The sequence below is a fragment of the Glycine soja genome, chromosome 2, assembly GCF_004193775.1.
Source record: "Glycine soja cultivar W05 chromosome 2, ASM419377v2, whole genome shotgun sequence".
In the NCBI taxonomy this organism is placed as follows: Eukaryota; Viridiplantae; Streptophyta; class Magnoliopsida; order Fabales; family Fabaceae; genus Glycine; species Glycine soja.
This window is the reverse complement of record NC_041003.1, coordinates 9,599,245-9,615,617: the sequence shown is the minus strand read 5'-3', so window position 1 is coordinate 9,615,617 and position 16,373 is coordinate 9,599,245. Positions and strand designations below refer to the sequence as shown.

Below are 16,373 nucleotides of genomic sequence, written 5' to 3'. Positions count from 1 at the left end.
GCAAAAAAGAGTGTTGAGCCTTTGTGATGCTTCCAAAGAAATTTTAATTTGAATAAGTCAAAATTATCATTTTGTTGTTATGAATAAGTTAGTTTATGATTTTATTTTCAAGTTATCAGTAATATCTCCTAAAATCAAGAGACATTATCTTTTATTCAGTCATCTCAATGTATTTAAATATTAGTTTCATTTAATAAAAATATAAGTTCATGCAGTTCCCAACTAGACTCTTACCTTATCTCTTTTGCTACTTTTCTTTTCTACAAGTCTTCTTTATCCTAAAACTAAAACCAACGAGTCACACTAAAGGTCCATCGCCCAAATCTAGTATTTATTAAAGTATGAAAGAAGATAAAATTTCATATTTTTTAAATATAGGATAAAATCTTATCTAGTTATCAATTTGATAAAAATACATACCAGTATTTAAAATATAAAAGTAGATAAATTTTTTTAATAAGATAAAGATTATTATTATTATTATTTGACAATAACATAAGATTGTCTGGTTGCTTACTATTACTGTGTAGCTCGTATTTAACACTTGCTATATTTAAAGTTGATGAAGTTTATCTTATCTTCTTCTTCTATTATTTTTAACGTTGGTTAAATCTCATCCATTAAAAAAATATAATAATTGGTTGAAGAAAATCAACTAAAAAATATTACATAATTATCCAAAATCCGAGCAAGGAAAGGCCATATCAAAGAAAGACTTGGCCTCATTTGCAGCATTCCTAAAAACCTCAAAGTTCCAGTTATCTCTAACACTAGCATTTGGAGATTTATGATCTCTGTTTTATCACTTTTAGTTAAACCTAGGTTTGGAGGCAAAATCAATTTTTCCTAACAATAAACAAGCATCAATTTTTTTTAATATCAAAACATATCAATTTTAACTAAAATCATGTTGGACAGGAAGGAAAATCAATTCTAAAGCTTTCGATTGTGAAACCAAACACACTAAATTTTAAGGGATTTAAATTTGTAAACTCTTATCTAAAAAGCAAGTTTATAATGAAAGTTGATATAAAATTTCCAGCTTAATGCAGAAGTTATATATTTTCATTTTAGTCAAACATGTTTTTAAAAATATATAATAAAGCAAAGTCGTGTTTGCCATTTGCCAAAGTTGAATGTGCATTTGCCATGTTCAAGTTTGTTGCAAACATGGCAATTGTATGACACTTCCACTTTCATCTTTTTGAACATTTTTTGAAGAATTTATACTTTGTTGGAAAGATGTTTCGGTTAGCTTAAAACTAAAACTGTAAAAATTAGCACTCAAATTGGTTTTGGGAAGAGGAATAAATTTATACATCTTCGGACTATGTCAAAATTGGAAAACACTTTGTCTTGTTGCCTTGAGAAATTTGTAGGAGTTTCTTATAGATTTTTGCTAATCAATTGGATTACCTTGTTAGAAAACTAAGAAAATTATCTACAAAAAGCTTTACTTGAAAAAATGATAGAATATTTCACACAAGATTAATTCGAATTTGTTCTTCAAAGTTTCTTCTATTTATAGTCTTTATCTTCAAGTGTTTGTTATTTCTTAATAGATTGATTCTTCATTCAAACGCACATCCCTTCTTCATGCAGAAAGTCCATGCTGATAGGTTGGCGTGACAAACACTTCAAGAAAAAGTCATTTCTTCCATCAAAGTAGGTCTACACAGTAGAACACATTTTTTAATGAAGATCAACACTTTTATACCTTGGACTTCATTTATTCTTCATTGGACTTTGATAGATCCTAGGAGAATGTTTTCTGCAAAACACAATCTCAGATGCATAATATTAAATGAAAGTCTTAAATGCAACACTTAAATGTTATGCCAGATTGTGTTAAAGAGAGATATCGTCGAAAACATCAAACGCTGAAATACAAATCATAATGCAATAACACATCAAATACAACTTTTATCATTTGTATTTATTTGCATGTAAATCAAAATATTTAGGAGTCATGATTCATCTTTAAGACACAAATGTATTTTGACTTAACAATTGAATTGCAAGTTGAAAAGAGTCGTGTGGGGGCGTCATGCTAGAAAGTTATCAATACTTGCAAGGCGACGATCGAATGACGATTTTCACACCACGAAGGGGGGGGGGGGGATGAGGTCCTTACCTATTGATATATACCTATGTTGTTGGAGTCGGGATTGGATCTTGGACTTGGTTAGCCGTTCACTGATGTTCAGTACCGTGTGCAGTAGGACCCTGCTATGACCAAGAAAGAATGCTTCGAGTAAGGAGGCTCATTGAGATAATCCCCACACCCTCTCGTGGTGTGACTCTCCAATAGTCATGCTCTATTGCGATGGGTAATCACGACAATAGAGAAAGGACAACGAAGGCATGAGGTGTAGTGATTTAGGGAAAAGTGTTGGCGAAGAAAGGAAGAACAAATATAGAGAGGGTTGGTGACTTGGTGTCATTGATTAAAGAGAGGGGTAGGTTTTAAAATGTGTCAACGTGTAATTGACTGATAGATTAACTTACACAATAATCATACAAATAAGTTCGAATTCGTCCAAACTTAATTGTGAGCTAACAAGTAATACAATGTAATTATTTTGTGAGGACAAAAAAAAAAAAGATAAAAGATCGAAAAACATATTTTAACTTTAATATTAATAAGATCAAAGAATGAAATCCAAACCCTAATACAACATCGGATTCACATCCCATCACTCCAATTGAAACCTGAAACCTGAAACCTGAAACCGAATAGATTTAGTGGCCTTGGGAATTTATTTTAAAAGGTACGATCAAAGAATGAAACTCATACCCTAATAGTACATAATAATCTCTCATTTACATCCCGTCACTCCAGTTGAAAGAAACTCGAAACCGATTAGATTAGAGGCTTCAAACAAGAGGCCCCAAAACCCAAACCCTATTCTGGTTCACTTGCGATTATGGCGTCTGAGAGCGCTTCTCGATCGAGTTCCGCGGCCGATTCGTACATTGGGAGCTTGATAAGCTTGACCTCTAAGAGTGAGATCAGATACGAAGGCATACTCTACAACATCAACACCGAAGAGTCCAGTATTGGCCTCAGAAACGGTATTCTTCTGCTACCCACTTGTATTTTTTCCATGAATTTCCCTTAATCCTTTCTGGGTTTTGTTCTTTTTCAGTTTAATTTGGTTGCTTTGGTTTCAGATCTCTGAATTCACTGACGAAATTTGATCTTTGTTATTGATGTTGTTGTTTTTATTATTTAATACTGAAGATTGGGTTTGTCTCAGGGATGTGAATTCCTGCCATAGGGAAGGAATTTTGTGAACTTGTGATAGTTTTTGGGGACTTGATGTTTTTTTTCTCTCCCTACAGCGTCTGGGTTGCATGTTTTACTGATATCTCTAAGTATGCTATGTGGTTTTAATCTGTATCTGTTGGGAGTATCTGAATTTTGCTCTTTTCAATGTTGGAATGTGATTCTCACTTGGACAATGACATGCGTTTGATTCTTGTAATTTTTTTAGTTTGCTATTCGCTGCTTGCTTTTGTGAACTGTACAGTTGTCTCATTCCGGATTAGTGGAAAGCTTCATGATCAATAAATGCAAGGAGCAAATAACAAACCTGAAAGCTTAGAAAGTCCCTAAGGCGATAGGCTGTGAGAATCATGTGCAACACTAAAAGAAGCAAAATTCAAATACTCCAGTGGTGATAGATTAATGGAAAAGCTTCCAAACACTAAGGCCACATTGAATAAAGAATGGAAATTCATGATTTTTCCTACTATGTTTGGGATATTAATGTTAGTGAGAGAATAATAATTGGCATACATATCTGTATTCCAGGATTGGCAATCATGCGCTCTAGAACCGCTGTCGCGTGTAACACACTCTAGAACAGTTGTAGTGTGTCGCTTCGCAGTTCGCTCCATGTAGTGTGTCGCATAGTTCACTCCATGTAGATTGCTGTTGTAGTTCGCTGTCATGCCTGGAGCATCATGAATCGCAGCCGTTTGCAGCATTAGTGGGTGCAACGTTGATTAGTGGTTGGAACCTTTGTTTACCCCCACAATACAGTGTCGTGTAAGGTTTATTTTGGGAGACATTTGCGTGATTTCACTTCCCTTATTCAAGGTTTGAAATCAAAACCCTATTTTGAAATGGTAACCCTAGTGTCTCGCAATTTTTGAAACATGACCCACTACTTTTTTGGTGACATCTCTGGCAATTTCTGATGTTTTTTGGCACCTTCCTGGTGTTTCTTGCCTTGCTCTGTTCTCTGCACTATATCCGATGCTATGTTCTACTTTTTCTATTCAGTTCACTCTCTCACTGTTCCCTGGTCTCCCTCAGAGATTGTTCTGCCCTTTCATTTTGTTATAGAAAGCGCTCAGTGTTGTGACTGTCACGGATGCTTTTCTTGCTGGAATAGCAGGAATCATGGCATAATAGTGCAGCTCCCATGATGCTGCACTGCCACTACAGCCCCTTCTGACCTGGTGTCCCCTTCTGCATCTGTGATCTCTGCTGTCTCTTTCTCTGAAAACCTGTCTGCATTTTGCTCTCTTCCATTTACAATTGAATCTCTAATAAGGTGGCGGCAGCACATAGCTGCTGGGTTCTTAGGATTATGGTAAACAAAGGGTTAGGGGAATTGGGCCAATGTGCCCAAGTGATTTTTCTCCTTTTTTTTGTTTTGGTTTTTTGGGCCTCTATTTGAATCCAGTTTAGACTCTCTCTCTTTTATATTTAAAGCATAACATATAATATAATAAACTAAACATAGTAATAAAAAACTAAATAACAAATAACATATAATAAAATGAATTAATAGGAACAAAAAATTTCAGAATAGTGGTCCTCCTGCTATCCGCTATCCTGCATAGTGGTATTGGAGTCAGTCGCCACGCCACTATCCAAGATTGATAACTATCATTTTTTATAGTTGAGCAATATATGCACACCCACACACCTTAATGTACACAACTTATTTTCTAGAAGGAGTACACTAACAAGTTACACTTTGGGTGTGTTTTAAGAAAATTAAATTTATATGCCAAGGTATTCCTTCTAAATGACATTTTGGTGTATGTTAGTAATAAATGTTGTGCTGTTTGGTTACAGTTCAAATGATCAAGATTGTTGATCGTTAGCTTTCATATGTGCAAGAGTTTCATGCAACAATGTGGATATTGTTGCCTTGATTTTACCACCTAAACATGTTTACTATCATGGGTTGGATTTGTGGAGTGATGCTTTTGTTTTTTTTGTTGTAGTGCGATCTTTTGGAACAGAAGGAAGGAAAAAGGATGGCCCACAAATCCCTCCAGGTGACAAGGTTTATGAGTATATACTTTTCCGTGGGACTGACATCAAGGTATCACGCATTGAATATATACAAGTGCTTTTTCTAAATAGTTAATGTATTTGTACCTGATTTGGTTGAGTGTACATTAGAAACAATAGCATGCCACTTGTGTGACATTTTGTAAAGAAACTTTTTTGGTACAACTTGGTTCTAGAATCTTTGAATACAAATACTGGGAGATGGAACATTAGGAGGATGATTCAGATTTTCTTGTATGTTTTACGAGTTAATTTAATAGCTCAATAAAATCTTGTTTAGATGTTACTGTGTGTAAATGTTTTATGATTTATGTCCATATTATACAAGAATCAGATCAGCTGAGACATCTGTCTTAATTTTTTCTGCAGGATTTACAGGTTAAATCTTCTCCACCTGTCCAGCCTACTCCACAAGTCAACAATGACCCAGCTATTATTCAGGTGGATGAGAAAATATTTATCTGAATTATGAATCAGTTAAATTAACCACATCCTAATTATATGGAATTGCATATGCAGTCTCACTATCCTTACCCGGTGACCACATCTACAAGTTTGCCTTCTGCTGTAAGTGGGTCTTTGACTGATCCTAGCTCTCATACCACACAGCTTGGACTTCCTGGGTCAAATTTTCTGGGGCCCTTGCCTTTGTATCAACCTGGAGGGAACATAGGATCGTGGGGAGCTTCTCCACCTGCTCCTAATGCAAATGGTGGTAGGCTTGCTATGCCACCAATGTATTGGCAAGGGTATTATGGTGCCCCAAACGGGCTTCCTCAATTACAACAACAATCTTTGCTTCAGCCGCCACCTGGTTTATCAATGCCTTCATCGATGCAGCACCCAATGCAGTATCCCAATTTTACCCCTCCTTTACCTACTGTATCTTCTAATTTGCCTGAATTACCATCATCTTTGCTGCCTGTGAGTGCTGGTACCCCTAGTATACCATCTGCTTCCTTGCCTCCATCTAATTTGCCTCCAGCACCTTCTGCTTTACCTCCTGCTCCATCAGCTTTGCCTCCTGCACCGTCTGCTCTATCTCCTGCATCTTCTGCTTTATCTCCCGTACCTTCTGCAACACTTGCTTCTGAAAATTTGCCAGTATCAGTAACAAATAAGGCACCCAATGTTTCAACTTCAGCAGCTATGTTAGCTGCTAACTTGCCATCACTGACCATTTCTGGTCCAGATATAAATGCTATAGTGCCACCCATCTCCAGCAAACCGCATGCAATTTCAGGTTCAAGCTTGCCCTATCAAACTGTATCCCAGTTTTCTCCTGCAGTTGTGGGATCATCAACTTCTATCCATACAGAAACATCAGCACCTTCTCTCCTAACCCCAGGTCAATTATTGCAGCCTGGACCAAGTATAGTTTCTTCAGCTCAGCCTTCACAAGCACCTCATAAGGATGTTGAAGTGGTTCAGGTATCGTCAACATCATCTCCTGAGCCATCTGTGCCATTTTCTGCTGAAACTCAACCACCAATACTGCCATTGCCAGTAACTTCACGGCCCAGTTACAGAGTATTCTTCTTCTCTTGATCTATCAGTTTGTTGCATGCAGACACACGCACAATTGAAATGGTTTTGCTTGTAATTGTATGTTTTTATACAATATGGTAACATGTTGGAGATCAGATTCTCATAAATTAAATGGATTAATCTCATTATCTAGAGATATTTAGTGTGTTTGGACGAGCGTTTGTAAACTTGATTTTAGATGATCTTTGATTTTGCAAAATTGATTTTGGTTAGATTTAAGTTGGTTTTGATGAGTGTTTACTGTTTTAAAAATTTGATTTTGAATGAATTAATTTTGTAAAATTGATCATGAAGTAACGAGATTTATTTCGATGTTTTTATCTTGATAACAAGTTTGATGTAATTTAGATAGTCTACAAACTCTTCCCTTCTGATCAGCTTCTCTGTTTTTTTTTTTTTTGTAGAGAATTAAAGTAGGATTTGGTCTGGCTTGTGCATGATTTTAATTGGCAACTTCCATACATGAATTGTGATGATTGATAAGCCTTTCTTAATTTGTTTGCTTGGTGCTTTTATGATATAAAAAAAAATTAGCACTAAGTGGTTAATAATACCGAAGACCATAAGTATGGATGTTTTATTATATTAACTTGTTTACCATTTATTCTTTTGATTGAGAAGGATTTCTGACGTTTGTTTCCATTTTTTAAGCCCGGTGTAGCTCCTATCCAAATTCATCATGGCTATAATTATAGAGGACGTGGAAGAGGAAGGGGAACTGGGGTAATGTTCAGTTTACTGTTCAGTTATGTAGGCATTTTTAGTGTGGCTTATACTGAGTTACCAATAGAATTTGAAAACGTATTGGATAATTTGGAGTTTTAAATCTTTTCTTTTTTGGAGAGGGGGTTGGTGGTTTGGACTTTTGGATGAGCAGGGGGTTGTTTTGTTTCATAATTCACTTTTCACTTATTATAAATATATCTGTAAATATGCTTTAATTTTTGCCTTTCTAATAATTGTTGGGTGGACCATTAAGACACTTATTATAAATATATATGTAAATATACTTTTATGTTTTTCCTTCTATTGATGGGATTATGATTGTAACATTCAGTTGAGTTCATGAAAAATTCAATTAATGCTTTTGCAGGGTTTGCACCCAGTCACAAAATTCACTGAGGATTTTGATTTCACAGCAATGAATGAGAAGTTCAAAAAGGATGAAGTATGGGGTCATCTTGGTAAAAGTAAGTCTCATTCAAAAGAAAAAGATGGGGAAGAAAATGCCTTTGATGAAGATTACCAAGATGAAGACAATGACGATGTATCAAACTTTGAGGTTAAGGTAATGTTATCTAGTCTGCAGCTTGATATGCATTCAGTTTTTCCCTAAATGTGTTTTTGTTTTTGGTCTTTCTGTCGTGTTTATGACTCTGGTTTTCATGGTTTTTGCAGCCTATTTACAACAAGGATGACTTCTTTGATTCGCTCTCATCCAACGTGCATGGTAATACTTCACAGAATGGAAGGACCAGATACTCTGAACAAATCAAGATTGATACTGAGGTAATTCCTATCTTTCGTAGATCTCATATTTGGGGGACAATGTTCAATTCTTTTGCTGATTTGTGGTACAGACGTTTGGTGATTTTGTGAGGCACCGTGGTGGTCGTGGGGGCCGTGGCCCTGGCCGTGGTGGACGTACCCGAGGTGGTTATTATGGAAGAGGAGGAGGGTACGGCTATAATGGACGAGGGAGGGGACGTGGCATGCCCAGTCGCACTTTGTAGGTGGCAGTTAATGTTTAGTCATGGACATGGTGGAGAACAAGAGCCTAGGTAGCCTCCCCTAAAAGCATCGTAACTATGTTAGAGATAATGCTTCATTGTTGTGTTGCCTGTTATATGTTTTGCTTCGCAGAATAAGTAGGACACTTTTTTCCTGTTATGCTACCCTCTTGTTACTCCTCTACCAAAGTCACTTGGTTTGGTGTAAAGATGTTTGTACACCATTTTATATCAGCATATATCACCAGGCAGAAGTTTAGACTAATTTATTGCCGGATTTTTTTTATGCATGTTAGCTACTAGTTGCTCATTCATTTCTGTTATTCATTTGTGCTGGGGTGGGAAATGATTGATATTCCTCCAATTATATATTTATTTTTAGGTTTAAATGTAATTTTGGTCTTTCTATTTTTTTCAATCTATAATTTTGGTCCCTTCATTTTAAAATTGAGACATTTGGTCATTTTATTTTATAAAATCTGTGATTTTAGTCATCCTATTTCAAAATAAAGACATGTAGTGTTCATATTTTAGAAAATTCTCAATTTTATCTATATTTTTTTTTGGTCCAATTGAACCTTAAACTTAATATATTAAGATACCATCAAGATATAATTTAATTAATTACAAAGCTAGAAATAAAAGAAATAAAATGTAAACAAAATTAAAGATTTAACAAATATTGTGGATGTTTTAAAGTATGAGAATTATAATTGTGGATTTTCTAAAATGAGGATTAAATATTTGTATTTTGAAATAAGAGGATCGAAATTGTGGATTTTTAAAAATAAGAGAATTAAATGCCTCAATTTTAAAATAAATAGATAAAAATTGTGAATTAAAAAAAAAGAAAAATCAATGAGATAAATTCATTATTACTATGCTTGTAGTTGCAACAAACTTTTGGTAAAACTCTTTTTTAGGGGTAAGCAGGACCCGGTCCGGCCCATGAGTCTGGCCTGATCCAAGGTTGATTTAGTTTAGTACAAGTTTTAAAATTAGATTCAGTGTATTGTTTAGAACATCTTTGAGTTAATTATATTTTTATTTAATAGATAATATTTTGTTAAACATGATGTTATATTTATAATGAATATATTATAAAATGGGATTTGTTAATGTATACCACTTCAACTAAAAAAATAAGTGTATCTTAACAAAACTTCCAAGTTCCAAACATTTGTTAATATACATATTTTTTTTAGCTGAAGTACGTAAATAAATTACATTGTAAGTGTATTTTAAAATATTTTTTTATTATAATTTATTAACATATTCTAACTAAAATGAACAAGTGTACGTGAACAAATTCCTTATAAAATATACCATAGTTTTAAGTTTGCACTTTTATTCTACAATTCTCCATACATGATGTTGATATAATAATAATAACAATGATGGTGTTAAAACTTGTCGTTGACATGGTTTCATCTCACATATTTTAGATCTCTGTTGGGTTGGATTTAGGTTCAAATAGATGCCCCGGAAATTGGGTCGGGACAAAGACTAATTTGCCTCAACTTGCTCCATGCTCATCCTAACTTTTTCTATAATAACAAGACAAGCGGACAACAAAACCAGCGCTTAGATATTTTTTTTAGATTCTTATGAACAATTATTCAATCTTAAATTATCATTTTAATTATTTTAAAATAATTATTTTTAAAATTAACAAATTTATCATAAATAATCGGTTGTGATTGAATGTCTATATAAACTTTGTTACACTGTAGTATATATTTTTTTCTTTTTTATCTCTGTAATTTAGTGTTTTATTCGTTTTTATCTTTGTAATTTTTTTTGTTTTTATACTTACAAAATGTATTTGTTTTATTTTTTCTTTTCTTAAAGCACTTAAACAGGTAAAAAGTATTTTGAATAGTAATTTTTTTGATCTAAAACACTTTTAAAGATGAAAAAAAATAAAGATAACTTACAAAGACTAAAACGGAAAAGAAATAATTACAAGGATAAAAATAAAAAAATGGCTAAAATTGCAGGTACGAAAAAAGATTTAAACATAAAACTAGTGCATCACAAATAATTGTTACTATTAACTTTATGTACGTTATTGGGTTTGATGCCTTGTATTTATAATCCATTTGGAATGGTCGTAAGATTTTTAATTTAGTTTTCAAAAGCAAATTTTAAAATAAAACGTGTTTGAAATAAAGGTGAATTGATTTTTAATTTAATTTTAAATTATCTTTAACTAATTTTAAAATAAAAAATAGTTTTAGATTCTAGTCGTAAAATTGCCAAAGAAAAAAACGATTCTGGTCGTAAAGATATCTTTTTGTTTATTTTTTGAAAGACTGGTAACAATAATTTTTACTATTATTATGGCTGGCATTATTATTATTAATTACTTTCCAAAATAATTATCATCCTAATTTATACAAACCAAAATCAGGCTTATATAATCATTAGCTCATTTAGAAATGTTATTATTTATCATTAATACTATAAGAGATATAAATGGAAAAAAATTAATATTATATTAAAAACCTAAAATAACAATTACTTTAGAATTTTTTTTTCTTACACAAAATTCTCGCTGCTGCCATAGTAGCAGCGCTAAATGTATAATTTATTTAGAAGCAAGTTTTCGTACAATTTTGTTATCACTTTTTAATTTTCACATATAATTTAGTTTCAAAATGATGGGTCCTTCATATATAAGTAGGTTCAGCGGACATAGAACAATTTTATTCCATAAATGATGCAATCTATAAAAGTGACAATACATTGCCTTTTCCTTGTCATATAATGGTGAAATGACACACTTATTCAGAAATAGCTTTTATAGATATATCCTCAATACCCTTTCTCTCTTAGTATATATAATTTGAATAGTATCATCTCAAATCACTCACTTGCATGTAGCAACAAGGACTTTCCTTGGAGGAAGTGAAGGCCTTCTGCCATGAAGCAAAGCATAGTTATCAAAGAAGACAACATCCCCTTTCTCCCACTTGAACTGTATGCTCTCTTCTTCAATGATCTCTTCACACCTTTTCACTACATGTTCTGGAATCTCTGTTCCATCTGCCATTATGGCCGAGCTAATCTCTTTTCCATGCATCCCTACTACTGTGTTGAACCACATTTTTCTTCCTTTCCTTCCTTCAAATACCTTGGTTAAACATCGTGGTCCAAGTATTGTCTTGATCCCACCATTTGGAAGCCACTCCACGTCCATTCCTAGAGCTTTTGCCCTGCAACAATTTTTCAATCAAAACATGTAAGGTTCAATAAACCAAGCCACACATGATGGCATAGAGATTTTCACTAAATTCTCTATGTATAGCTAGCTGTTAGGACTTAGGACAACTTCATATATAGAACAACTCATTAAAAATAATTTTATATTATTCCTTATATTTTTTTAATCATAGTATTAGTACGAAGTTATTCCTCTTAAAAACGAATTAAACGAATTTTCATTGAAGACTTTAAACACACAGAATATATATATTTTCTTTCTAACACAATTTATTTTATATTTAAAAATCAATGATAATTCGAATCTTCAATTGCATATTATTCCTTACATTTTCTCATATTAACATATTACTTTAGTTTTTTTTTATAAAATTTGAAGTAATCTAATTAATTTTTCACTCCAAAAAAAATTTCTTAAGTAGATGCCACTAGTTATTCCACACAGCCAAAAATTTGTAGGGCCGCTCTTTCCCAGTTGCTTTTATATGACAAAATAGGGTGTTTTCCAATATTTGTTATATTGCTCTAAGAAGTTCTAATAGAAGAGCAAATATATAGTTCACTTATTAGATTTATTAGTATTTTAGTTTGTGCAATGCAAATATGTGTATATTTTTGTATAATTAAAATTATAATAAATATTTAAATATATAAATTATATTTTTGATTTATAATAAATAATTTATATTTTCATACAAGATTACTTTAACTATTTGATAATATCTTTTAAAAGAATATTAAAATTTAATTAGGAAATAAATGTGAAAATTATAGATTGAAAAAAATATATGGTTAAGAATATCAAATATGCAACTAATTAAAGATAAAAGAGTGGTTTAAGATAGCCAAGAAATAGTTTTTTTGAGCTAGTTGTTAAACTTAATTTGAAATTAAAATTATAAGACATGTCAATGAAAGTGATAATATTTCTTAAAAACACTTTCATTTTAAAATAAATCCTACAAATATTCTCTTTAAAGAATAGTTTCTAAAAAATCTCTCATTCGAGGTAATTATTCTAATTCTTCATAGAAGAGATTATTATTGATTCAATTAAATTCATGCTGCTACTATAATTATATGAAAATAATAGAAGAAGTAAAGCCAATTTAAAACTCGTAAGCATACCAATTTATATTAGAAAATACTAACTTCATTTCTTAAACTATAAATTTGGAGACCTGAAATGAATAGAGGAATGAGAAATAATAAATACTCTTTCTCTAACATGTTTTGAACACATTCTTTATAAGAAAGAAAAAAAAAATACTTTTTTCCTTAAAAAAATAAAGACCAAATAAAGTGTATGTTCCCTAGTTAGTAGGTTCCACTCTTTGTGTAGTGACTCTTGGGACTTTTATTTTTCAGTTAACAACAAAAAAAGTGTCTTTAAGTAAAAAAATTATCACACAATCCAAAACTATCATGACTCGGACGATCTCCATTTAACACATAATTTAATCTTATTAACTTCTATTTATAAATAAAAAAATTCTTACACTTCACATGTACAAATTAACCAGAATTATAGATACGAGATGATTTTTAATCATGTAATATTTTTTTTTAGAGTGTGTTATTAATATTTCAATAAATGATTGAACACAAATAATTAATGTTAAAATTTAGGTTAAATCATTCCAATATTATCTAAGTTTCATCTTTGATAAATAATTCTTAATCAAATTTTATTTATCTCTTAATTAAGCTCTAAATGAGTCAGACCCTTTTTCCTTTATGAACTAGATTGTTAAGAGGAAAAAACAAAAAACATTCCTACACATTTTGTAGCCCTCAAACAACATGCATCAACAAAATTAGTGGGTGTTGTGTATATGCATTTGAAAGAAACAAATACCTTTTCTCGGCTTCTTTGCGATCTGAGGTCCCAAAGGTATCTTCCCACCCTCTACCTCTCATGGAGGAGACATTATTAGCACTAGGAGCTGTAAATGTATACTTCAACCCTTTCTCTTCAATTTCCTTCACCTCTTCTGGGAACTCCTCCATCATCTTTTCTGTCACTTTGAAGCTTGGAACAAAAGGGGTCTCTCCACCTTCAGGGGGAGGTATCTCACAAAAGAGTATCACTTTCTTGGGATATTCCTTGATCTGGTAATTAAATCACCCATGTTTAAAAAATGCACAAGGAAAAAAGTTGTTAAGCAAGGGTAGCCCTGGCATTGTTTAGAGGTGTAATGGCCCAAGGTCATGGTTACCACGGTTAGAAGGGGCCCAATTTTTTTTTAAAGTATATAATTGTACATTGATTATTTTATTCTATTTTTTATAAATAGATTGAATTTTTTTCTCGTTTCATGTACTTTTTAGCCAAATTAAAATGTGACAGATAATTAGAGCAATATATATAATCCTCTTACTCTCTTATATATCAATATCTAGTGTATAATATATATATATATATATATATATATATATATATATATGGGATGACCTTTTGTGTGTGTAATTTTTTCTTTGGTTTAATTATATTTTTTATCTTCAATTTTTTTAATTTTTGGCGAATTTTATTCTTATTTTTTTTTTCATTTTGGGAGAGGAGTGAGTGATAGAAGATAATATAAGAGAGAAAATTAAGCAAAAATGGGATAACCCTTTTTAAGTTTGGTTAAAATTATGTTATTAACTTAATGTAATAAAATATATCATTTTCAATGAAATTATGTATAGTATTTTTTATACCATTTATATAGATTTTTTTAATATTTATATATAAGAGAGTCCTTATCAATTATTTTCCTCTAGCCCATATAATTCCAAGAACGGCATCAAGTTAAGCTCCATATGAAATGCAAATAATCAACCAAATTTTACTAGTAACCTTTTTCATTTAAATTATAGTTTTGATTGATTAGGAAATATATGCAAGTTGCTAGATCGTGTAAGAAGCTGAATTGAAAAAAATATATATTGACAAATGTTGTTGCAGGATACAATACCAGTTCAAACATTTATATTAAATAATCAGTGTGAAATCAAATCATCACTTTCTGCTCCAATTAGTGTGTGCAAACGTTCAAAGGATATGACATAATCAAACTATTTTAATATCATGAAATAGAAAGCATATACAAAGAATATTGTCAAACATTGTCTATTAGTGAAATTAATTATACACATATTTTATGCCTATGCTACCTTTGTTTCTATTTGGTCAAACAGATTGTGATCAAACAGATATTGATAATCAGATTAACTCATGGAATTCATTCCCTGAAAGGTTCTCTGTAATGCATATTGATAAATAAAAAATCTGTTGGTTTTATCCTTCTTTGTTGTCAAACAGGACCTCATAGTTTTTTAATTAGAATTTCCAAGTAACTAACTGAAATGAGACTTAATTACCAAGATTACATGAAAGAAAAACAAAAAAACTGTTTGAAAATACTTATTTGAAATGATTATGTGATCCTTGGAATATGAAGATATTAGTAAAGTGTATGGACATATATCATGGTGCTAATGTGAATCATGTATATACAGTTTGGACTTACCAAAACCATTTCATGGTGATAGTAGATGAACTCTGAGAGGGGTCCTTCATTGGCAGTCCACACCCTTTTGTGAATATGTGTGCGAGGTGCTGGTCCAACATAACGAATGTCTTCCCACTCAAAGGTTTCTACAATCTCATTGAAGTCCTCAGCATTCTTGACATCAAAGCCTCTAAGCAGAACAGCACTGTTCTTGATGATCATTTGCTCAAACCATTCTTTGTTGTTCTTCAGAGCCAATAGCAAGGATTCCAAGTCACTCTTGTTAGGCACTGGAGGTTGTAGCACCAAGGGCATGGTTTCACCATCTACTACTTTTTCTCCCTCACATTTTCCCACCTTGAAGTCCTTGCAAGAAAACTCCATCTTAATATCAAATGTTTGTATGTTAGATAGTTTAACTTGTGTGGTTTTTTTACCTTCAATAGGCTATATAATATAGTAGTGGTTGGTTGGTGTTGACAATTGCTATACTAAAATGACAAGAGGCTGGCTTTGTCATTGGTCTATAGGGATTCTTGTTGTCCTTATCTAGCTGTTCATCTGTTATGCAAGGAATTTGAGCTGATCAATTTTTTAACTTAATGCAAATTGTAAAACCATCATTACTTGATTAACATTTTCTTTGATGACATTTCAGGGTGGGGGGGGGGGGGGATTAAAGTTATCTTGTTCCAATGTTATACTACTATGCCAAAACAGCCTGCTAAACTGCTAATGGCACAACGAATTTATAAACTGTTTGAATGGTAGTGACAAAATTGTGGTAGAGCCAAAAAAAGTGATATGATCAATTATAATCCCCAAACACAACACGCAAAGTTCTTAGTATTTATCTCTGATCATTGCTTAAGATACTCAAATTGTGGTTGTAACTTGTAGAAGTCACGTAATCTTGTAATTTGATTGGTAGAACTTTTTTTAACTTAATCTAGAAAAATTGTTATCAACAGCTATTCGTTGGATTTTGGAAGCTCCAAGGTTAGTGAGATGCATTATAAAATGAAGTTTGTTGTTCTACAACAAGAAGGTATCTTC

At 32.2% G+C, this 16,373-nt stretch overlaps 2 protein-coding genes across 2 annotated transcripts; one reads left to right on the top strand and one right to left on the bottom strand.

Annotated features, from left to right (window-relative positions):
• Nucleotides 1-2,670: 2,670 nt before the first annotated feature.
• On the top strand, nt 2,671-8,984 carry LOC114386012 (protein decapping 5-like). The gene is made up of 8 exons (XM_028346029.1): nt 2,671-3,075; nt 5,248-5,348; nt 5,687-5,758; nt 5,837-6,847; nt 7,517-7,588; nt 7,959-8,153; nt 8,264-8,374; nt 8,446-8,984. Exons 1-8 carry the CDS (start codon nt 2,928-2,930, stop codon nt 8,596-8,598), a joined length of 1,863 nt encoding a protein of 620 aa, XP_028201830.1. The 5' UTR covers nt 2,671-2,927; the 3' UTR covers nt 8,599-8,984.
• Nucleotides 8,985-11,270: 2,286 nt separating this feature from the next.
• On the bottom strand, nt 11,271-15,745 carry LOC114386002 (clavaminate synthase-like protein At3g21360). Its single transcript, XM_028346023.1, has 3 exons — nt 15,336-15,745; nt 13,679-13,932; nt 11,271-11,813 (listed from the first exon to the last, which is right to left on the bottom strand). The coding sequence occupies exons 1-3, from the start codon at nt 15,699-15,701 to the stop codon at nt 11,468-11,470; spliced, it is 966 nt and encodes a 321-aa protein (XP_028201824.1). The 5' UTR covers nt 15,702-15,745; the 3' UTR covers nt 11,271-11,467.
• Nucleotides 15,746-16,373: the final 628 nt, after the last annotated feature.

Bases quoted from the DNA above. Each gene is read 5' to 3' on its own strand.
- LOC114386002 (XM_028346023.1), bottom strand. From the start codon at position 15,701: ATGGAGTTTTCTTGCAAGGACTTCAAGGTGGGAAAATGTGAGGGAGAA. The intron at 13,933-15,335 runs GTAAGTCCAAAC...TTTAATTACCAG, and splicing joins ATCACCATGAAATGGTTTTG to ATCAAGGAATATCCCAAGAA. The intron at 11,814-13,678 runs GTATTTGTTTCT...AAATTGTTGCAG, and splicing joins CGCAAAGAAGCCGAGAAAAG to GGCAAAAGCTCTAGGAATGG.
- LOC114386012 (XM_028346029.1), top strand. From the start codon at position 2,928: ATGGCGTCTGAGAGCGCTTCTCGATCGAGTTCCGCGGCCGATTCGTAC. The intron at 5,349-5,686 runs GTATCACGCATT...TTTTTTCTGCAG, and splicing joins TCCGTGGGACTGACATCAAG to GATTTACAGGTTAAATCTTC. The intron at 7,589-7,958 runs GTAATGTTCAGT...ATGCTTTTGCAG, and splicing joins GAAGAGGAAGGGGAACTGGG to GGTTTGCACCCAGTCACAAA.